The sequence below is a fragment of the Staurois parvus genome, unplaced genomic scaffold, assembly GCF_062004578.1.
Source record: "Staurois parvus isolate SC_StPar_1 unplaced genomic scaffold, SC_StPar_1.0 ptg000132l, whole genome shotgun sequence".
NCBI lineage: Eukaryota > Metazoa > Chordata > Amphibia > Anura > Ranidae > Staurois > Staurois parvus.
Window position 1 is genome coordinate 4,095,920 of NW_028317928.1, and position 24,812 is coordinate 4,120,731.

Here is a 24,812-nt window from a genome sequence, read left to right on the forward strand (position 1 = left end):
TTGTGCAGCTGTCCTTACCCTGAAGAGGGCTGGTTCCCCCTCTCTCTTCATGGACTGACTACTGCCCATCGTGACTAGTCACTGGTATATATCCCGCGTCCGGGTACCTGTTTACCCCCTGGAGCACTCGGTGGGATCCTACCGAGAGGCCTGATTCCACCACTTTCCCAGCACAGCGTAATTTATGTGATACTTATCGATCACCCGAAGCGCATCAAGTGGCGGTCAGACTGAGAGCACACCTCCCACTCCCACAGCGCAATTTGTGTGATCCTGACCACCCGAAGTGTTTGTGGTGACCAGGATTTCCCTGGACCGCCCACTCACACAGCGTAATTTATGTGGTTCTCATCACCCACTGTGTTTGGCAGGCCACACCGCACAATGATGAAAGTGGCTTTTCTCTCCCTGCACACAGTAGCTAACACAAGTCAAAACAAAAAGAGGGGTTCTTGGATGTTACTTAGGGGTCACTGGTTGGGCAGAAACCTGCTAACTGACCTTTAGGAAATTTGTGTAAAAAGAAAAAAAACTTTCCTAATACACACAGAAAAACCCTTTTTCAACCTGAAAAACTGTTAAAAAGGACAAAGTGGATCCTTATGAAAAACACGGGACGTTTCACAGTAAAACAATTACACCGAGGTAAACCGAAAAACTGCGCCAAAAGTAACCTTGTTGCTGACTCAAAAATCACTCCTATCAGCACCGCTAAACGATCCACGTTATACACGCAATCTTTACTGCAACCACCTAGAACCGTTTACACAAAAAGTCTGCTGGACGTGAAACACGCGACACAGCAGCTTAAAACAAACCCGCTTTACAATAAGGAACTACTTTTAACAGGAAAAACACAAGAAAAACATAATCACTATACAAGAAATCTATGTGCAAAAACCCAGACTTCACCGCGCTCATTAAATGTGGAACACGTGAAGGGAAAACTCGCTTAATACACTTTAAATTGGCTGGCAATACGCAAATTTAAAGCTAAAAGCAAACAAATGAAACTGTAAAAAATTTGGATTAAAAACACAATATGGGTCAAATGCATATAGGAAACTTCATGCACATTGCATAGAGATTACTGCACATTTGGTAGCCAACAAAATGGCCACCAAACAAAAGGAGTCCATGTGGTTTAGTCAAGAAAATGACCCCCCACAGAGGAGCACATGGCAGATACTAGAATGACCCCCCACAGGGAAGCACATGGTAACGCTAGAATGGCCCCCCACAGGGAAGCACACGGCAGCCTCTAGCCTCAAAATTGCCTCTTACATAAAACAGACGTTTGGACAGAACATACACTGGACAATTACACAACAATATGAAGCACACATACAACACAATTTGGGCACAATCACAGAACGGACATAAAACACCAACATATCACACTAACATGCACATGTAACAAAAAGGACCCCCTGCTGCATGCTTGCTGGGAGCAGTAATACCACAAAACATTGTACAGATCACATACACACAGAGATCTTACAACAGTTAACAATTAACCTAAGCCTTTCAGCACTGTAATAATTACCTCACGTGGAGGGGGGTAAAGCAATCACCACAGTACCTACAGCCCACAAATACTTACCTAACACTATGCAACAACTTTTACCCACTAAAACATATACCCGTTTAATTTTTGGTTGGAAGATTTTTAAACTTGACCAAATCCAGCCAACCAAAACCCACCCCCCCTGCTGCTCTCAGCAGAGACAAACCCTCGTCTTTTCACCCACAAATCAAGAGTTTAGGACAAAAAACGAGGTCCTTGTTAAGCGGTATTTCTTGTTAGCTAACAGAGAGCGAAATCAGCCACACGAACACGCAAAAAGCGATCCTCTTAATGGCAGAGAGACCTGAAATGTGCCGGCATACTTTTTGCTAGTTCATGATGGCCATTCCCCCCTCGTTCTAGGTTAGCTACGCAAGAATACGCGTTAGTATCCACCAGGCTCGCCAAACTGTCTTGGAAATTCGCTTTAACGAATTTCTCCTTACCGTGAGTACTCGCAGTTGGATGCGCAGAAATCCCCCATAAAGCTGTGCGAATCTCGCTTACCACGACTGCAGCTAAACTACACGATTCCTGCCCATCCAAATACTTTGGTTCTGTTGAATTTGTGGGTGATGGAGCTCCGTTACCCTGGAATGATCACACGACACTCTAAGGCTGGTTGCAACTCACATAAGGGGCTGATTTTAGGCTCAGCTCTCTGTTTTATTAAGAATACACACATGCCCCCCACATGAATAAAGTCAATCCCTCCCACCGAACAATACAATGGGGATTGCTTATACAGAGGATGTACATTCCAATTGGAGCATAGCCTTTGCTATTATCTATCACTGGTCCTCCCCCATGAACCTTCTGAGGTCAGCAGACTTCCTCCCCTTCCCCCCTATGAGCCATCTGAGGTCATATTTCCTGTCCTACTATCTTCTATTGGTATGTACATTCTCTGTACAAGCACTCTCTAAAAATATCAGTCTGTACCTGGATGGGCCCGATACGATCTTTATTAAAACACATCCATCCCAGATACAGTTTCAAGTTAGTAATGGGTTGTAAGATATGCATAAGCCTACACGTGGAGTTCACACCGCTTGCGCATTGCGTTATGAAGCCCACGTGGTACCATGCTGCTGATATGTGGATACAGGCCCACGGTCTACTGACAGCGGCATTCGCATGGAATGCCGTGGTGGTATACACGCCGGTCTATAAGCGCAGATCTGCCATCTCATCCATTACCAAGCCGAGTACTGTAATACATACATTGTACATGCGCATGGCCCAATTGCAGCCTTCAGAGCTTTAATTAAGCCACACGAGAGACATATGAATAACACGAATACATGACACATTTAAAGTTCGACCAACAATACAAAATTTCCATGACAATACCTTGCTTCACTTTCTTACAGCAAGTATGTACATAAGGACTTCTAAAAGTTCAATTTAAACCTAGCATGGTCCCTTATTAGTGGACTTTTTCAGTTTCTTCAATTGCACTTTAATTTTGATCTAATAATTTCAGATTTTATCACCTCACACAGGGCTTCTGTGGTCAACATGACAACCTCCAGCATCCATTTTCAAAATGTCAGCATCATCTGATAAGAATGAAGACGGATGGGAGTCACATGACTGAGATTATATTAAACCTCACCCTGGAGATCATCTACCTGCTGACCGGAGAGGTGAGGAGGATTCTGGGAGGTCACTTGACATTACTCTTATCTCTATTAATAAAACACAGACCTGACTGGAGAGGTGAGGAGGATTCTGGGAGGTCACATGACATCACTCTCATCTCTTTTAATAAAACACAGACCTGAACAGAGAGGTGAGGAGGATTCTGGGAGGTCACATGACATCACTCTGATCTCTATTAATAAAACACAGACCGGAGAGGTGAGGAGGATTCTGGGAGATCACATGACATCACTCTGATCTCTATTAATAAAACACAGACCTGACCGGAGAGGTGAGGAGGATTCTGGGAGGTCACTGACATCACTCTTATCTCTATTAATAAAACACAGACCTGACTGGAGAGGTGAGAAGGATTCTGTTCAACTTTTTGCTGTAAGGTAGTCCAGCAAGGTCTTGTAACTAATGTTTTCGTCCCTTAATTAGGATTTTACCATTTTAAAAAAATCTGGTGAGCGACTGACACCCAATTTACATCCCCATGTTTCCAGAAGATGGAGCAGAAACCATGACAAGAAGATTCTAGAAGTCACTCAGCAGATCATTGAGCTGCTGACAGGAGAGGTGAGCGGTTCCGGGAATTCTGGGACATTATCCAGTAACAGACAAGGGATGTGTCTGGATGGTGACTGTATCATTGTGTGTGTCAGGTTCCTATAAGGTGTCAGGATGTCACTGTCTATTTCTCCATGGAGGAGTGGGAGTATCTAGAAGGACACAAGGACCTCTACAAGGACGTCATTGTGTACAATGACAAATCCCTCAATTCTTTTGGTAAGTGGAAGATTGATGAACTGTTATTTATTCTCACTTTGGTATAATAAGGTGTCCTGTCATAGCGGTTGTCTCGACCTTCACTGAAGCAAAATCATTAAAACGTAGCCACCATCTTTCATTTGTTTGTATAAAGGATAGTTATAGGTTAGTTAGTCATAGAACCCTCCTGAGGGTCCTTTCCTGAAATTAGCTTCAGCTTCATGTGTCTGGTGGTGGACCTTCATACCATTCCTTTGGTCTGATATTTATTATATAGCTAGATCATTGTTCCTTTTTATTAAGTAGATTCTATTGACTGGAATGGTACCAACCAATTGGCCAAAGCAAATGTCGTACTGGTGCCTAACAAGGATTGAGATGTATGACAGGAACGTCAGACCAGTCAGCCTTACATCAGTAGTATGCAAGTTATGAGAAGGAAAGGTAAGGGACTATATTAAAGGATTTTGTTAATAAAATGTTATCCTAAGTAACACCCAGCGTGGATTCATGAAGGACCTTTCTTGTCAGATCAACCTACTAACATTGTATGAGGAAATGAACAAGGATTGAGATGTATGCCAGGAACTTCAGGCCAGTCAGCCTTACATCAGTAGTATGCAAGTTATGGGAAGGAAAGATAAGGGACTATATTCAAAAATTTGCATATGAAAATGGTATCATAAGTAACACCCAGCATAGATTTATGAAGGATCTTTCTTGTCAGATCAACCTACTAACATTGTATAAGGAAGTGAACAAGGATTGAGATGTATGACAGGAACGTTAGACTATTCAGCCTTACATCAATAGTATGCAAGTTATGGGAAGGAAAGGTAAGGGACTATATTAAAGGATTTTCTTATGAAAATGTTATCCTAAGTAACACCCAGCGTGGATTTATGAAGGACCTTTCTTGTCAGACCAACCTACTAATGTTGTATGAGGAAGTGAACAAGGATTGAGATGTATGCCAGGAACTTCAGACCAGTCAGCCTTACATCAGTAGTATGCAAGGTATGAGAAGGAAAGATAAGGGACTATATTAAAAAATTTGCAGATGAAAATGGTATCATAAGTAACACCCGTCATGGATTTATGAAGGACCTTTCTTGTCAGATCAATCTACTAACATTGTATGAGGAAGTGAGTAACAATATAGAGAGTAAGGCCAATGGATGTTGCTGACTTGTGGAATTGAAGGTGGGAATAAGTAGCTCGATCTCAGTTTTTGCTGATGACACCAAGCTATGTATAGATAACATCACAATAGGACATTGAATATCTACAAGAAGACCATGATAAAGAGTGTCATCAAAATTCGTGTTGTGGTCACATGTCTTCTTTAGTGTCCTTCAAAACCATGCAAAATCTTGAGGCACTCCTGACGTAAATGTTACTTACAATCAATGGAAAACTGGAGCCTTTGATGCACACAACCACCTTTATGAAATCAACTATATGTGAAGCTCCAGTTCACATTAAAAGCCCCCCATCACTTCACGGACCCCCTTTTTCCCCCAGCCCGTCTGAGTCCCCCCCATAACAGAGCCCCCTCTTCCCATCAGAGCCCTACCCCATTTCAGCAGCATGGCAGAGGGCAGAAGGGGGAGCAGGTCTAGACAGAGGTACACTCCATCCTCACTTGAATTCTGGGTATGATCTTGAATGCCACCTGCCCTGGATCATTGTCATGATTTGCCATGGAGTGGGTGGGAAACCATACATCCTGGCCCTAGAGCTTCATTGGTTATTGTTTTGCTGGTGTCTGGCCCGAACCATGGCAGTACATTATGCTGATCCTAGGCAAACTGCGTCCCATGTTCATGGCACCCCAGGGAAACTCAATTAGCACCCCAGTTGAGAAATGCTGGTGTAGCATAAGTCCCTGGTATAGCTTGGGTGAAATCTAGTTAGATTGTTTCAGGACATACAAACTCCATGCCAACAGCATTGGTGGGATTTGACCTTGTCATGTCCAAGTGGGTGGAGCTAAGAAATCAAGTTCAGAGTTATGAGTCTATTCATTGACTACACAGATCAGTGCTCACCTAAGACATCACATTTGGGTTACTGACAAGATACACTCTGACTTTTTGTCACAAAAGACCGTTGTCATCATGGCAGTATGGTGGCTTAGTGTCTTCCACTTCTGCATGGGGTCTTTGGTTACAATCCCAACCAGGACACTACCTGCATGGAGTTTGCATGTTCTCCCTATGCTTTATCACTGGAACATGAGAAAAGGGGACATTCTGTAATGGGGACATCTGTTCCAGAGACAATTGTCAAAGGGGCCATTTCCTTTACTTTTGGAAGATTTCCATTTCCTGTCATATCTGTAGGACAGGAAGTGGCGAGAATTCCCCCTGATGGGGATACAGATAGCATTGAAAACCTGATCTATCCAAAAGCTTAGAAAAAAAAGCTTTGCGGGTCTTCTACCTGTTGTTTTTTACCCAGTATGTTTTTGTTACAGCAGAAGGAGATGACCCTGAAGCGGATACCTCAGAAGGAGACCATTTTTCAGATGATGATGAGGAGCGATACAGAGCCCGCAGTGTAGACAGACGTAGGTCAGATGACTTCCCTAATGATGGCAACTTTAAATCCATATTTATAAAGGAGGAGGCATTGGATGAAGAGGAGACCAAGGTGATGGTGGTGGAGGAACCAGAGATGGAATTTATGGAGATTCTCACCAACCACAATTTCGACTTATATCACCATACATATCGTGACGACCTTCCATCCTACAAATCACCAGATCTTATGGACTCTGACAGTGACACAGGTGATGAAGGCCATCAATTCGGGAATATCTGCAACTGCAGGTCACGATGTCAAATGACAGACAAGGGCATTAGACCATCAAAGGGCAAAGATGGTGAGACATTTATGCATGTAACTTTAGTAAATCCCCAAATGAGGGGTTCATGGTTGCATGCAAACTTCCTTGCCCCTTACCAAGTTCATCATGGATCTGGGTGGGTATATGTTCTCATAGGATCCACAGTCAACCACCTGTAAGCTGGTTTAGCAGACATACAGTATGCACATGCCTTGACAAAGTGTCATTTGGAAGCCTTGATACCCGGTTAAGAAGTTGGTGCTAAGCCCAGTTCCCCCCATCCCTTAGTGTTGGCTCACCATTGTGAATAGCGCCCTCACTTACAAATCCTGTGATAGAGGAGGGGACAGACCAAGCAACAACGTTCCATATTAGAGCTCATATGGAACCCTAGAAAACAAGGGAAATCACCAGTAGGGTCCTGGAGTTGTCTGCTCCACCAACCCAGAGGCAGACAATTGTGGATCCTGCAAAACAAATCTGTTACTGCGCAAAACAAGCCATTAAACTCTGGAGCGGTAAAGTCCAAGCTGAAACGTTTATAATGACCACATAGGCTATATAAATGATAAAATCAGCTGGCTTCAATAAGACCTCAGCAGATGGAAGAAATAGCCTGTAGAAATGCAAATAAACAAAAGAGGGCGCTTTTAGGTGCAGTATGGAAGATCAATTTTTCATTAAAAAGCAAATAAAGCACTCACACGTAGTAGAATAAAAAGCGCAAGTTATTATCTCTGTTGGCGTCATTCAGAAACCCAGGCAGTGAAAAGATGATAGGGAGCAGAAACCACCAATAGGAGAGGATATACAAGCTCTGGAGCCGATCTGGCAGCATGGGAACTTGGCCGGGAGCCATGAAGGGGATGTGGCTACACGTATCAAAGTGGTAATACCTCTTACTTAAGCCCCTGCTACACGTAGCCATGCCCCCTTCACACCTCTCGGTGTGTGACATCATCAGCCAGGTTCCCATGTTGTCAGCTCCAGAGCTTGTATATCCTCTCCTATTGGTGGTTTCTGCTCCCTATCATCTTTTCACTGCCTGGGTTTCTGGATGAGGGCAACGTTATGGTGTATCCTTTTTTTATTGGTTGTTTCTGTTCCATATCATATTTGCATTGCCTGGGTTTCGAGATGGTATATCCTTCTTTATTGGTGGTTTCTGTTCTCTATCGACTTTTCACTGCCTGGGTTACTGGATGATGACAACGTGATGGTGTATCCTTTATTGGTGGTTTCTGCTCCATATCATCTTTTCACTGCCTGGGTTTCTGGATGAGGGCAACGTGATGGTGTATCCTTCTTTATTGGTGGTTTCTGTTCCATATCATATTTGCATTGCCTGGGTTTCGTGGTGGTATATCCTTCTTTATTGGTGGTTTCTGCTCCCTATCGTCTTTTCACTGCCTGGGTTTCTGGATGAGGGCAACATGATGGTGTAGCCTTCTTTATTGGTGGTTTCTGTTCCATATCATATTTGCATTGCCTGGGTTTCATGATGGTATATTCTTTTTTTTTTGGTGGTTTCTGTTCCCTACCATATTTGCACTGCCTGGGTTTCTGGATGATGACAACGTGATGGTGTATCCTTCTTTATTGGTGGTTTCAGCTCCCAATCGTCTTTTCACTGCCTGGGTTTCTGGATGAGGGCAACGTGATGGTGTATCCTTCCTTATTGGTAGTTTCTGCTCCATATCATCTTTTCACTGCCTGGGTTTCTGGATGATGACAACGTGATGGTGTATCCTTCTTTATTGGTGGTTTCTGCTCCCTATCGTCTTTTCACTGCCTGGGTTTCTGGATGATGGCAACGTGATGATATACCTTTTTTTATTGGTGGTTTCTGTTCCCTACCATATTTGCACTGCCTGGGTTTCTGGATGAGGGCAACGTGATGGTGTATCCTTCTTTATTGGTGGTTTCTGTTCCCTACCATATTTGCAGTGCCGTGGTTTCTGGATGAGGGCAACCTGATGGTGTATCTTTCTTTATTGGCAGTTTCTGCTCCCTATCGTCTTTTCACTGCCTGGGCTTCTGGATGAGGGCAACGTGATGGTATATCCTTCTTTATTGGTGGTTTCTGTTCCCTACCAAGTTTGCACTGTCTGGGTTTCTGGATGATGACAACGTGATGGTGTATCTTTCTTTATTGGTGGTTTCTGCTCCATATCATCTTTTTACCGCCTGGGTTTCTGGATGATAACGTGATGGTATAAATTTTTTTATTGGTGGTGTCTGTTCCCTATCATGTTTGCACTGCCTGGGTTTCTGGATGAGGGCAACGTGGTGGTGTATCCTTCTTTATTGGTGGGTTCTGCTCCCTATCGTCTTTTCACTGCCTGGGTTTCTGGATGATGGCAACATGATGGTATATCCTTCTTTATTGGTGGTTTCTGTTCCCTATCAACTTTTCACTGCCTGGGTTTCTGGATGATGGCAAGCATCCTCTTGAGTTCCTTTGCATGGCTACAGATGATGGTTCCAGTGACCCTATCACCACAGGGTCACTAATACGCAATGCCCAGGCTCTGAAAGAAGTCTATACGTACCTTTCCTTGGTTCTTTCTGTTGGCTCCTACGTCACTATAGGACATAAAGGCTGGCAGAAAGAGTTTCCAAACTCTGCTCCCCCGGCCGTGGCAGGCATTCAGCCCTTTGGGTATGTCGAATGCCTATTTGTTAGCAGGTTGTGGCTCTTTCTGCCGGCTTATATATCCTATAGTGACGTATGAGCCAACAGAAAGAACCAAAGCGTTTGGCTTGGGAGCAGGTCTTCCACACAATCGAAACTATGGAATACACGGAGTAGCCATGGAGCGGCGAAGAGGAGGAGCTTCACCACACTGGAAGGATAATTATGAAGCCTGTCTGCATTGTGTATAGGTGGCCCAGTGGTGACAAGTCCCCCTTTCTGTTTTTGCTGAGGAAGGTCTAGGCGGCAAACAGAGTTCAGACCTAGGTCAGCAGGTGGAATCGAGCTAAATTTTTCCCGGCTTAGAGAACGAGGTAAAAAAAAAAAAAAGGACTGGCTACATTGAAGAGTAGTGAAAATTAATAGGAAGCTTGAGGATATTATGACTACTTAGCTGAATTCCACTACTTCATCAACTTTGTGAAAAGTGCAGGCACACCATGAATGAAGTCCTAATAGCCAGGGGTTATCTCTGACAGGTTTATGGCTCTGCAGGAGGATACACTCCACACCGGAGTCTGTGAGAGAGTAGAGAAGCACACAGAGCAGCTATGCCTGCTCCACCGTTCTACTGCCCATTCACAGAAGCCTTTGTATTGTGTGAATGAGTTCACACAATACAAAGGCTTCTGTGATTGGGCAGGAGGAGTTGAGGAGCAGGCATAGTAGCTGCACTGACTCTACACTTGAAGGGGCTGAGTCCAGCAGCCGATCTCAAGAAGCTATGCTGCTAAAGAACAATGAACCTGTCGGATATAAATGATAGAGATATGCCCAGGAGGTGGCAGGCATCTTGTTGGACTTAACTTGTAGAGTGTCTTCACTTTTTACAAAGTTGCTGAATTCCTGCTTTAACTCCTTCCTGCCCAGTGCCATTAGTACAGTGTCAGTGCTGTTTTTTAGCACTGATCACTGTATTGGTGTCACTGGGTATGTCGGTGACACCAAGTCAGTTCCCCCCAGTGTCAGAATGCCTGCCGCAGTCCCGCTATAAGTCGCTGATCGCCGCTATTACTAGTAAAAATGAAAAAAAAAAAAAATCCCAGTATCTACAGTATACCGCCATTTGTAAATGCTATAATGTTCACGCAAACCAATTAATTTACACGTATTGGGATTTGTTTCGTAAACACATATCGCAGAATACATTTTGGCGTAAATTTATAATGAAATTTGATTTTTTAAAATTTTTTACTGGACACGTTTAACCACTTCAAGTCCGGACACTTTCACCCCCTTCCTGCCCAGACCAATTTTCAGCTTTCAGTGCTATAACACTTTGAATGACAATTGTGCAGTTGTGCAACACAAATTTTTTAGTATTTTTTTGAGACAGATAAAACTTTATTATGGTGGTATTTATTCACCACTGGGATTTTTTTATTTTTTTTTTGCTATATAAATGAAAAAGTCCAAAAATTTTGAAGAAAGTGTTTTTCTTATAAAAGTTTGCAAATAAATAATTTTTCTTCATAAATCTTGGCCAAAATGTATTCAGTTATCTTTTTAGTAAAAAAAAACCCAAATTAATTTATAACCAAAAATTATACTTTTTCAAAAAAATTTTTTTACTTTTTTATTTTATTTTTTTATATTATTATTTGTTTTTTTTTAACATACTGTCACCCTAGCAGTACAGTGTCACCATAGTAACACTGTACTACTTGTGGGGGGTGATGAAGATTTTTTTTTTTTTACACTGATTGCTTTTACACCCATAAAGGATGTAAAAGCATTCATTTCTCCTTCTCTCTGGCTGCATTCCTGCAGCCATTGAGAAATACTGTGAGAGCTGTGATTGGTCACAGTTTGTCACAGTTTCACACGTAGTAAGCAATGATGTCAGAAGTGACATCTTGCTTACTACTCTTCATGTGATCACTGATTGGCCAATAAGTGATTACATGACCGGGACCTCACACAGAGGTCCTGTACAGCGAAGACCGGATCGTGGTGCCGCACGCTCCCAGGTAGCGCGCACAGGCTACAATGTCGGGCGCCGTTTATGAATGGCAACCCGCCCCTGCACTGCTCCCGTCCGGCCATTTATATACAGTGGGGCAAAAAAGTATTTAGTCAGCCACCAATTGTGCAAGTTCTCCCAATTAAAAAAATGAGAGAGGCATGTAATTGGCATCATAGATAGACCTCAACTATGAGAGACAAAATGAGAAAAAAAATCCAGACAATCACATTGGCTGATTTGGAAAGAATTTATTTGCAAAATATGGTGGAAAATAAGTATTTGGTCACCTACAAACAAGCAAGATTTCTGGCTCTCACAGACCTGTACCTTCTTCTTTAAGAGGCTCCTCTGTCCTGCACTCATTACCTGTATCAATGGCACCTGTTTGAACTTGTTATCAGTATAAAAGACACCTGTCCACAAGCTGTCGAAGGACACCAGAAACAAAATTGTAGACCTGCACCAGGCTGGGAAGACTGAATCTGCAATAGGCAAGCAGCTTGGTGTGAACAAATCAACTGCGGGAGCAATTTTAGAAAATGGAAGACATACAAGACCACTGATAATCTCCCTCGATCTGGGGCTCCACGCAAGATCTCACCCCGTGGGGTCAAAATGATCACAAGAACGGTGAGCAAAAATCCCAGGATCACACGGGGGGACATAGTGAATGACCTGCAGAGAGCTGGGACCAACGTAGCAAAGGCTACCATCAGTAACACACTATGCCACCAGGGGCTCAGATCCTGCAGTGCCAGACGTGTCCCCCTGCTTAAGCCAGTACATGTCCGGGCCCGTCTGAAGTTTGCTAGAGAGCATTTGGATGATCCAGAAGAGGATTGGGAGAATGTCATATGGTCAGATGAAACCAAAATAGAACTGTTTGGTAGAAACACAACTTGTCGTGTTTGGAGGAGAGAGAATGCTGAGTTGCATCCAAAGAACACCATACCTACTGTGAAGCATGGGGGTGGCAACATCATGCTTTGGGGCTGTTTCTCCGCAAAGGGACCAGGACAACTGATCCATGTACAGGACAGAATGAATGGGGCCATGTATCGTGAGATTTTGAGTGCAAACCTCCTTCCATCAGCAAGGGCATTGAAGATGAAACGTGGCTGGGTTTTCCAACATGACAATTATCCCAAACATACTGCCCTGGCAATGAAGTAGTGGCTTCGTAAGAAGCATTTCAAGGTCCTGGAGTGGCCTAGCCAGTCTCCAGATCTCAACCCCATAGAAAACCTTTGGAGGGAGTTGAAAGTCCGTGTTGCCCAGCGACAGCCCCAAAACATCACTGCTCTAGAGGAGATCTGCATGGAGGAATGGGCCAACATGCCAGCAACAGTGTGTGCCAACCTTGTGAAGACTTACAGGAAACGTTTGACCTCTGTCATTGCCAACAAAGGATATATAACAAAGTATTGACATGAACTTTTGATATTGACCAAATACTTATTTTCCACCATATTTTGCAAATAAATTCTTTCCAAATCAGCCAATGTGATTGTCTGGATTTTTTTTCTCATTTTGTCTCTCATAGTTGAGGTCTACCTATGATGCCACTTACAGGCCTCTCTCATCTTTTTAAGTGGGAGAACTTGCACAATTGGTGGCTGACTAAATACTTTTTTGCCCCACTGTACATGGGCCGGACGGGAAATGGTTAATAGCAAAAAGTCAAAAATATTGTTTTTTTTCCCTCAAAATTGTTTTTTTTTTTTTTATAGCGCAAGAAATAATAAATTAAAAAAAATAAATAAAAAATAATTTTAAAAAATAATAAAAAAAAAAAAAACCGCACAGGTGATCAAATACCAATTGTTAAGCATGTGTGTAAAATCAATCTGTAATTCTTCAAAAGGACCCTGTGGTGGAGGAAGATGGTCATGTTGACCATACCGCTGTCCTGTATTATTGTTCCTCAAACAAATAACAAACCTTCCAAACTGAACAAAAACTCAATTTGTGGGAACAAAAGTACGTAAATTTCATTTGGGTGCAGGCTGCATGACCGCGCAATTGGCAAAGTAATGCGAACAATGTCCTGGTCAAGAAGGGGGGGAGGGGGAATCCATTGGGCTTTGTAGAGCATTAGGTAAATAGAACGTTTGGTCAGTGAAATGTTTCCATCTGCGGTTTTAGTTCTTCTGTAATTTATATATCATTTCTTCCAGTGGAGGGCTATGATGTAGAATTCTCAGCGGCCGGCCGTAGAAGTGGAGATCGCAGTGACAGTGAACATGCTGGAGACGGTACAAGCAGAGACCGTTCCAAGACAAGACTAGGATCTCCGGAACGCTCTGTGGAAGGTGATCCAGACCAATATCTAAGTCCAGATACTTTGGTGGTCATCAAGAAGGAGCCATCTTCCTCTGACGATGAACATTTTGAGACCATAGCTGTACAAGTTAAGGAGGACCTAACTCTGATGGAAGTGAACCCTTGCTCGGCAGAGAAGTCCACGCATATGGACACCATGTCTATTATCAATGCAGATGGTACGGTTACCTATATAAAAAAGGAGTCAACTTTGGAGGAAGATGATGACCACAGCGATGGTGGTACAGTCACAGATCCGACAGAATGTATGACAAGTCCTCTAGAGAAGGTCTCTGACTCTATCCCGAAATGTTCTAGAGGTACCAAAAGGTTGTCAGGTCTTCCAGAGATAAAGTCCCGAGACTGTACAGGGTGGTCCAAGACGCACCAAAGGGCTTCCAAAGCAGGAAATCCATTCGCCTGCAGTTACTGTGGCAAATCTTTCGCTTGCAATTCAGCTCTTGAAACCCACAGCCGCATCCACACTGGTGAAAAACCGTTCTTGTGTTCAAAGTGTGGTAAGAGTTTTATGAGAATTGCCGGCCTGTGCGCCCATGAGAAGGTCCACTCTCGAGAGCGGCTGTTTCGGTGTTCTGATTGCGGGAGATGTTTTTCTTCCAGATCCCGTTTTGCGAGGCATCAGGTGATTCACTCGGCAAAGATACAGGCTTCGAGTTCAGATTGTGAGAAAGGCGTTGATAGTGGCCCATGTTTTGTTGGTCGGGTGAAGGTTCAAGCCCAAGAGGAGCCATATCATTGCTTGGAAGGTGAGGCATTGGCCAGCCCGGAGGATCTAACCCTCCCCTGTAGAACTCTACCGGTGGAGAAGCCTTATTTGTGTCTTGAGTGTGGGAAGTGTTTTGTGTTAAGTTCCTCTCTACTTTTGCACCAGAAAACCCACCGAGAAAAGCAGCAACTGCCATGTCCATATTGTAGTAAGTGTTTCCCAAGCCGCTCTCATCTTGAGCGCCACGAACGAATCCATACGGGGGAGAAACCCTTCTCGTGTTCTTACTGCAACAAAAAGTTTGCCAACCGCTCTTCTGTTGCAGTTCACCAACGGATTCACACGGGGGAAAAGCCGTATTCTTGCCTGGTATGCGGAAGGTGCTTCACCGATCTCTCCGGCCTTGTCGTCCATAAGAGGACACATGACCGAGTGATGGAAAACACATGAGCGTCTTGAACCCGTGGAGGAACGTCACCTTTAGAGGTCAACTGATCAGTTCACTTCCGATCGGGCAGATGTGATATCTTCCCATCCCAAACTTTTTTCTTTTTTTGGGTAGAGTGGGGGAAGAGTTACATCAGCCTTTTCAACACACAGGAACCCTTGAAATAACTTTCTGGTCTTGGGGAACCCTGGCTAAAGCTCACTATCTCCACAACTCATGATGGTCGGTGGGAAGAATGATCCTTCAACATGTGGACATTAGGAAGAATGAACCCCTTACAGGTCAATGGTGTCAAGTGGGAACTTATCTAAGAGGCCGAAATTGTTCACGGCTCAAGGAACCCCTAGCAACATCTGGAGAAACCCTGGGTTAGACCCTTCAAATATTATTGTTTCTTGTGTTCCCACTAGGGTGATTCTTCATCTCTATTTTTTTGGTGACCAATTGGGACAGCAAGTGAAAAATAAGGACCAAGCTTTTTCTGGAATTTTTTTAAAACAATCAGGTTTTTTGTTAGAAAATTGGTTAGAACCCCCAAACATATATTTTTAAAGCAGAGGTCCTAGAAAATATAATGGTGGGTTTTGCCATTTTTAATGTCACACAGCGCAGTGTTTTTTGTTTTTTGTTTTTTTTTTTAAATGCAACTGTTGGGGACAAAATACCCTTTTTTGAATTTTAATGAAAAAAAAAAAACACATAACCCAATTCTTTTGTAAAATATAAAAGATGATGTTACACCGAGTAAATAGATACTAAACATGTCGCCCGTGCAACGTAAATTTTACTATCCATTGGTGACACTTTAAAAGCCTTTACAGGTTACCAGTTTAGATACCCATATGGAAGAAAAATATGTTTGAAATATATTTTTTTAATATTCTTACCAAATATGTTGACATATATTTGAAATGCTACAATTTTAGCAATATTCAATATATATCAAAGTATATTTCAATGAATAAATATATATTATATATGTGTGTGTGTGTGTGTACGTGTGTGTATATATATATATATTCACAACAGCCTTGTACCATGTGACAATCTGTGACCAATCACAGCTCACACAGTATTTCTCAATGGCTGCAGGAATGCAGCCAGAGAGAAGGAGAAATTATTGCTTTTACAGCCTATATGGATATAAAAGCAATCAGTGTAAAAAAAGAAATCTTTATCACCCCCCACAAGTAGTACAGTGTCACTACGGTGACACTGTACTTCTAGGGTGACAGTATGTAAGAAAAACCCAAATAATAATATTTTAAAAAAAAATTAAAAAATGTTTTAGAAAAATTATAATTTATGGTTATAAACTAATTTGGGTTATTTTTTTTTTACTAAAATAATAGATGAATACATTTTGGCCAAGATTTATGAAGAAAGATTATTTATTTGCAAAATTTTGTAAGAAAAACACTTTTTTTCAACATTTGGGATCTTTTCATTTATATAGAAAAAAAATAAAAATAAATACAACCAAAAGAAAGTTTTATCTGTCTCCAAAAATGCTAAAAAATTCATATGGGTACAGTGTTGCATGACCGCGCAATTATCATTCAAAGTGTGACAGCGCTGAAACTTGGTCTGGACAGGAAGGGGGTGAAAGTGTCCGGACTTGAAGTGGTTAAAGTGAAGTAAAAAGAGGCAAAAAAAATGCAAGAGAATGCATCAAAAACGTGCATGCAGAAACACTTCAGGGCTGTGTTACTATGGTGTGTACTGGCCCACTGGAGCAGCATGACAGCCAGGTAACAGTGGTGTGAGCCTCCTGCGCTCACAATAATATTAAACAATAATATTAAAAGCAAAAAGCTGCCAACATTAAATCATATATCCAATGATCCTCAAAACTAAAATGTGAAAAAAATGTAGCGCTAATCACTAAAAGAAAAATCAAAATAAAGCAATGTGCAAATAGGTCCCCCCAATTATAAGTGAATAAACGTGTCTACTAAAATAGCCTCGTGCTTATAAACACACAAAAAACAAACTCCTATAGTGATGGTGGAAGAAACAGTCCTATTGACTGATAACAGTGCGTGTTTTAACAAATATACATAGACACACAAAGTGCACTTAATATATATATATATATATATATATATATATATATATATATATATATACACACACCTACACAGATCTCATAAAGTGAATAAAAACAACCTCATGTGCAAATGTGAACTCAAATTAGTGCAATAATATACACACAATAATCTATTTTCATGCGTTTTTTAAAGTCCAACTTTCAATAATCATACTCCAGTGAACAAAATAACTCGTGCTGATATCCGTGTGAAAACGTGGGTTGATAGCTGTATAAAAAATCATCCGATCACCGGCTGAATTAGCCTCTCACTTTACAGACTCGACCCTTGCGAGTCCTGATCCCTAGAGGGAGATCTGCACATATTGGGAGCTGTCGTTTGGAGTGATACTAACCTGGAGGATCTGTGAGAGGGATCCTATAAAAACGCTTTGACTCGCAAGGGTCGAGTCTGTAAAGTGAGAGGCTAATTCAGCCGGTGATCGGATGATTTTTTATACAGCTATCAACCCACATTTTCACACGGATATCAGCACGAGTTATTTTGTTCACTGGAGTATGATTATTGAAAGTTGGACTTTAAAAAAACGCATGAAAATAGATTATTGTGTGTATATTATTGTACTAATTTGAGTTCACATTTGCACATGAGGCTGTTTTTATTCACTTTATGAGATCTGTGTAGGTGTGTGTATATATATATATATATATATATATACATATATTAAGTGCACTTTGTGTGTCTATGTATATTTGTTAAAACACGCACTGTTATCAGTCAATAGGACTGTTTCTTCCACCATCACTATAGGAGTTTGTTTTTTGTGTGTTTATAAGCACGAGGCTATTTTAGTAGACACGTTTATTCACTTATAATTGGGGGGACCTATTTGCACATTGCTTTATTTTGATTTTTCTTTTAGTGATTAGCGCTACATTTTTTTCACATTTTAGCCAGGTAACAGGTATTTCCAGATGGAGAGGTCAGCGATTAGCATCCTCAATACTCTATTGTTACATGTCCTATAATTGATGTAGAGCGATGATTTGATCTGCTTCTAGTTGCACAGTCTACAGTTGCCGGTTGGGATTCGTAGGCATCGTGGTTTGCCACATACGCCATTCCCAGGAGAGTCACAACTTGCGTAAAAGTTACCAGACCTGTCCAATTCCAGATGGATCCTAAAACGATCAGTTCACATCTGATTTCATGACGGTCCAAGTCTTCTAAATTAGGATAATAAAAAAATATTTTATATAGTTATTAATAAAACCCACAAAAGTGGCGGCAGAAATTATGTTTATTTTATTTAATCTTGTATATAGTGATGGTACATCTCCGGGTGACTACCAGAAAACACATCTTTTACTGTATGTATACTGTTCAGCTATACCCCATCCCTCCCCATAGAAGACCACCCCCACAGTTCCCATTGGAGCACCACCATTCCCCCTCTTGGTATACCCCATCCCTCCCCTTTGAAGACCACCCCCCACAGAACCCATTGGAGCACCACCATTCCTCCTTTTGGTATACCCCCAGTCCCTCCCCTTTGAAGAACACCCCCCACAGCTCCTATTAGAGCACCCCCATCCCTCCCCCTTGAAGACTACCCTCACAGCTCCCATTGGAGCACCACCATTCCTCCTCTTTGAAGACCACCCCCCCAAAGCTCCTATGGAACACCACCATTCCTCCTCTTGGTATACCCCCATCCTTCCCTTTTGAAGATCACCCCCACAGATCCTGTTGGAACAAAACCATTCCTCCTTTTGGTATACCCCCATCACTCCCCTTTGAAGACCACCCCACAGATCCCATTGGAGCACCACCATTCCTCCTCTTGATAAACCCTTATCCCTCCCCTTTGAAGACCACCCCCACAGCTCCCATTGCAACACCAACATTCCTCCTCTTGGTATACCCCCATCACTCCCCTTTGAAGACCACCCCCCACAGCTCCCATTGGAGCACCACCATTCCTCCTCTTGGTATACCCCCATCCTTCCCCTTTAAAGACCACCTCCACAGCTTATTGGAACAAAACCATTCCTCCTCTTGGTATACCCTATCCCTCCTCTTTGAAGACCACCTCCAAAAGTTCCCATTGGAACATCATCAATCCTCCTCTTGGTATACCAAATCCCTCCACTTTGAAGACCCCACAGCTCCTATTGGAGCACCACCATTTCTCCTCTTGGTATACCCCATCCCTCCCCTTTGAAGACCACCCCCCACAGCTCCTACTGGAGCACCACCATTCCTCTCTTGGTAAATCCCCAGTCCCTCCCCTTTGAAGAGCACCCCCCACAGCTCCTATTGGAGCACCACCATTCCTCCTCTTGGTATACCCCCTCCCTCCCCTTGGAAGACCACCCCCACAGCTCCCATTGGAGCACCACTATGCGTCCTCTTGGTATACACCATCCTTCCCCTTGGAATACCACCCCCAACAGCCCCCATTGGAACACCACCATTCCTCCTCTTGGTATACCCCATCCCTTCCCTTGGAAGACCACCGCCACAGCTCCCATTGGAGCACCACTATGCCTCCTCTTGGTAAACCCTTATCCCTCCCCTTTGAAGACCCCTCCCACAGCTCCCATTGGAACACCAACATTCCTCCTCTTGGTATACCCCCATCACTCCCCTTTGAAGAACACCCCCCACAGCTCCCATTGGAGCACCACCATTCCTCCTTTTGGTATACCCCATCCTTCCCCTTTGAAGACCACCCCCCACAGCTCCCATTGGAGCACCACCATTCCTCCTCTTGGTATACCCCATCCCTCCCCTTTGAAGACCCCCCCCCCTCAAAGCTCCTATGGAGCACCACCATTCCTCCTCTTGGTATACCCCCATCCTTCTCCTTTGAAGACCACCTCCACAGCTCCTATTGGAATAAAACCATTCCTCCTCTTGGTATACCCTATCCCTCCTCTTTGAAGACCACCTCCACAGCTGCTATTGGAATAAAACCATTCCTCCACTTGGTATACCCCATCCCTTCCCTTGGAAGACCACCCCCACAGCTCCCATTGGAGCACCACTATGCCTCCTCTTGGTATACCCCCATCCCTCCCCTTTGAAGACAACTCCCCACAGCTCCTGTTGGAGCACCACCATTCCTTCTCTTGGTATACCACATCCCTTCCCTTGAAAGACCACCTCCACAGCTCCCATTGGAACACCACCATTCCTCCTCTTGGTATACCCTATCCCTCCTCTTTGAAGACCACCTTGAAAGCTCCCATAGAGCACCAGCATTCATTCTCTTAGTATACCCCATCACTCCCCTTTGAAGACCACTCCCCACAGATCCCATTGGAACACCACCATTCCTCTTCTTGGTATACCCCATCCCTCCCCTTTGAAGACCACCCCCACAGCTCCTATTGGAGCACCACCATTCCTCCTCATGGTATACCCCCCATCCCTCCCCTTTGAAGACCACCCCCACAGCTCCCATTGGAACACCACCATTCTTCCTCTTGGTATACCCCCATACCTCCCCTTTGAAGACAACTCCCCACAGCTCCTGTTAGAGCACCACCATTCCTCCTCTTGGCATACCCCATCCCTCCCCTTTGAAGACTATCTCCCACAGCTCTTATTGGATCACCACCATTTTTCTTGGTTTCTTGGCGCACATAGGGCAGTCCATTCAAGTGAATGTGTGACGAGCGGAAATGCTCCAAAACAGTAAACAAAAAAAAACCCACAAGTGGGAACATGGTTACTCAGTTCCTGAAGGGTGAGGGGACATTTACACACATGTAGTCTTAAGGCTTCATTCAACTTATCAAGGCCATACACCGCCAGGAATCAGCACATATCTCCATCAGGGATCATAGGTGCCTGCAATCAGCCACAGCCAGGAATCTATGGTGTGGCCAAACCCTCTCGTCCCTCTATGCTCCTGGAGCTTGCTTCTCCATCCTCAGGAGGTTTGGACATCACCAAGATGATCCTTCTGCAGCAAGCCAGTGGTCATGTGATCAAACAATTCAGCGGCCCACCAACTCTTCATAGTTGGTTTGCTGGATTAGCAGAAGCGGAGGAAGAGGGTACAAACAACTGGCTGCTCTGCACCTGAGTGGTGGGAGAAGAGGAAGGCTTTGTCAGCCACCTGATGACCTACCTGTGGATGTATAGCATGGCCACCTATAGGTAGACAAGGCAGACTTACCCTTGCCTTTAGATCGGGGATCAGCAACCCGTCCATCGTGATCTACCCGTGACCCCTGCGCAGGTGATGGGTAGATCATAAACACGTCCTTACTTTGCCGACCCTCAGGATGACCACATTTCAGACCGCGGTTCGGGTCACTGTCTCATCCGGACCGCTGTGGATGCACCACTTAGGTGGTGGTCCTTCCTCTCCTTCCCCCGGCCTCTGCTGTTCTCATCTGGAGAGCAGGAGGCAACACAGATCTGGATGGAGGGCAGGAGTTAACATTTCAAGTTAACCAGCAGGTGATTGGTTGCTAGGATGCAGGGTGGCCCTAGCAACCAATCACCAGGTTGTTAATATGAAAAGCTAGCTCTGGCAGCTCTCCTGTAGTACTGTGCTACCGCATCCTCCCCACTCGGCTGTACACCTGTGGAAGGTAAGAGAGTGAAGGACACTGTTGGGGGTGGAGGACTCTGTTGTGGAGGGTGAAGGACACTGTTGTGGGGGGTGGAAGACACTTCTGGGGGGTGGAGGACACTTCTGCTTGGAGGACACTTCCTGGGGGGCGTTGAGGACACTTCTAGGGGGGGAGGAGGAGGACACTACTGGGGGGGCGTGGAGTATTGAAGGGTATTAGCTGGAGAGCAGACTACAAGTCCCATGATGTTTGGGGGGGGGGGGTAGCAGAGGATGTTATTATTGGCTCGACCCTCCCCTCCAGTGTAACACATAAATATGTTGTCAGGGAGAGTAAGACCTAACCCCCCCTCCCCCCCACATATCGCATCTATTGGGCCCCTGGCTGAAAACACACCCCCTGTGCATTCTCTGCACACTGACTGAGCTGTCACTGACAGCTCTTGGTCACTGATTGTAATTGGAAGCCATGTGAGCACTGTGACAGCCAATCACAGCAGGCATGTGATGGGAAGCTGCCTCTGCCTCCCAGCATTACCACTCACATAGGGGGCTGCCAAGAGTCAGCAGCAAGGGGGGTGTGGGGGGCTACAGGGAGGCGGCTATTTCTGGAGCGCCATTTCTAGGCAGCCAATCCTGCACACTTCATTTCATTTACTTCCCGTCGCAGGAAACCACGGCTCAACTTCATGGTTTACCACCCCCCCGATTGCAAATGTACACAAGCCCATAGGAGTCTATAATGCAATGAATGTAACATTCACCAGACGTTCTCTGATGGAGAATTCCCCATTGTCGTTTAAAACGCATGTACCTGGAAGATTCACCTGCAGAGAATGTCGCGCACCGCGTTCAAAATGCAGTGCCCCTGCGACCTGCAGTGTGGGGTCAATGTTAACTCCTTGGCGCCGGCTGAACCCATATATGGGGCCTCGCGGTGGGCGGGCCTTAACGCCGAGAGGTCGCATATATGCGTACCTAAAGGAAAATGCACCGGTCCCGAGACCGCTCTGGGCGGCTAACGGAAAGCTCCCGATCTTTACTTACAATCGGGAGCTTTCCGGTCACGTGACCACTGTGATAGCCAATCACGATCAGGAACCCCGCCTCCCGACACCTAAAACCCCTTAAAGGGCCGGGAGGCACCGACGCCAAGGGGTTAAGCTGATGCTACCCTAAACGCAGGTGGCAAATGCAGTGCGTTTTCCCGTACTGGGTGGAGTTACAGCACATACACTGCTGTTGGTGCGATTTAAGACCAATCATGTGAATGAGCTGGAATCTCACTGCGCTCGAATCACACAGGAGTCGCACGAGTGCATTCCTGTGCAACTCCTGGTGGGAAGCAGCCCTTAGTCTGGGTTCACACCTAAGCATTTTTTTTTAGAAACGCACAGAAGTCCATTTACCATGATTTCCTATGGGACAGGTTCACAGTTCTGCATTTTCACCCGATGCGTTTTTCGGAAGGGGTCGGGGACTTTTTGGAAAAGCAAAACCTTGTGTTTTTGGTTCTATGGACTTGCAGAAATGCATGTAGTGCGTTTTTTTATGTGTTTTGCGTTTTAAGCCGCCCAACAAGTTGGAAGATAAAATGCAAAACGCATCAAAAACGCACGTGTAAAAACCCCCCGCAAAAAGCACTGCAGAAACGGATCAAATGCAAACTGCAGAGGTGTGAGCCGAGTCTTAGAGCCGGTTCACAGCATAGAAACGCAGTCCAGATGTGTTCCGGATGTGTTTCTGCATGCGCGTTTTTGATGTGTTCCGGTGCATTTTTGAAGCTCTCCAGATCATTCCCCCCCCCCCCTCCTTTCTTTTTCATCAATTTAAATAGGGACATGAGTGTTCCTGTACGTTGTTGACACGTTGCAGTGTGTTTTTGATGCTTTTCGGTGCGTTTTTGACATGTCCGGTGCATTTTTGATGCTTTCCGGTGTGTTTTTTCCCCCTCTCTTTTTCTTCAATTTAAATAGAGACATGTATGTTCCGGTGCGTTTTTGACCTGTTCCGGTGCGTTTTTGATGCTTTCCGGGGTGTTTTTCCCCCCCTCTCTTTTTCTTCAATTTAAATAGAGACATGTATGTTCCAGTGTGTTTTTGATGCGTTCCGGTGCATTTTTGATGCGTTCCGGTGTGCTTTTTCCCTCTCTCTTTTTCTTCAATTTAAATAGAGACATGTATGTTCTGGTGCGTTTTTGATGCGTTTTGGTGAGTTCCGGTGCATTTTTTATGCGTTCCGGCGCGTTTTTATGCGTTTTTGATGCTTTCCAGTGCGTTTTTTTTTCCCCTCTTTTTCTTCAATTTAAATGGAGACATGTATGTTTCGGTGCGTTTTTGATGCGTTTTGGTGAGTTCCGGTGCATTTTTTATGCGTTCCAGTGCATTTTTATGCGTTTTTGATGCTTTACAGTGCGTTTTTTCCCTCTCTTTTTCTTCAATTTAAATGGAGACATGTATGTTCCGGTTGCGTTTTTGATGCGTTTTGGTGAGTTCCGGTGCGTTTTTGACGCATTCCTGTGCGTTTTTTATAAGTTCCGGTAAGTTTTTGATGCTTTCCGGTGTTTTTGACGTGTCTGGTGCGTTTTTGATGCTTTCCGGTGCGTTTTTTCCCCTCTTTTTCTTCAATTTATATAGAGACATGTATGTTCTGGCACGTTTTTGACACGGTCTGGTGCATTTTATATGCGTTCCGGTGCATTTTTGATGCTTTCCGGTGTGCTTTTTCCCCCTCTCTTTTTCTTCAATTTAAATAGAGACATGTATGTTCCGGTGCGTTTTTGATGTGTTTTGGTGAGTTACGGTGCATTTTTTAATGCGTTCCGGTGCGTTTTTGATGCTTTCCAGTGCGTTTTTTCCCCCTCTTTTTCTTCAATTTAAATAGAGACATGTATGTTCCGGTTGCGTGTTTGATGTGTTTTGGTGATTTCTGGTGCGTATTTGACGCAGATTTTAAAAAAAAAGTCCAAAGGTATATGAGACACCAAAAATGAAAAAATTAAAAAAAAAAAAAAAATCTAACGGTATATGAGATGCGAAAAACTAACAAATTAAAAAATAAATAAAAAATGTCCAACGGTATATGAGACGCCAAAAACGAACAGATTAAAAAAAAAAAGTCAAACGATATATGAGACGCCAAAAATGAACAAATAAAAAAAAAAAAAGAAAAAGTCC

General features: G+C 43.8%; 1 protein-coding gene across 3 annotated transcripts in view; it reads left to right on the forward strand.

Annotated features, from left to right (window-relative positions):
- The window catches only part of LOC149466198 (uncharacterized), a 41,294-nt gene extending 24,849 nt beyond the window's left edge, over nucleotides 1-16,445 (forward strand). Inside the window, exons 3-7 of one of the 3 annotated variants that reach the window (XM_089672741.1) lie at nucleotides 3,073-3,216; nucleotides 3,656-3,793; nucleotides 3,880-4,003; nucleotides 6,465-6,872; nucleotides 13,675-16,445. In XM_089672741.1, the coding sequence (XP_089528867.1) occupies nucleotides 3,073-3,216; nucleotides 3,656-3,793; nucleotides 3,880-4,003; nucleotides 6,465-6,872; nucleotides 13,675-14,996 (2,136 nt within the window). In that variant the 3' untranslated portion in view covers nucleotides 14,997-16,445. The remainder of the gene's footprint in view (nucleotides 1-3,072; nucleotides 3,217-3,655; nucleotides 3,794-3,879; nucleotides 4,004-6,464; nucleotides 6,873-13,674) is intronic. The other 2 variants (XM_089672743.1, XM_089672742.1) reach the window with 2 other exon arrangements.
- Nucleotides 16,446-24,812: the final 8,367 nt, after the last annotated feature.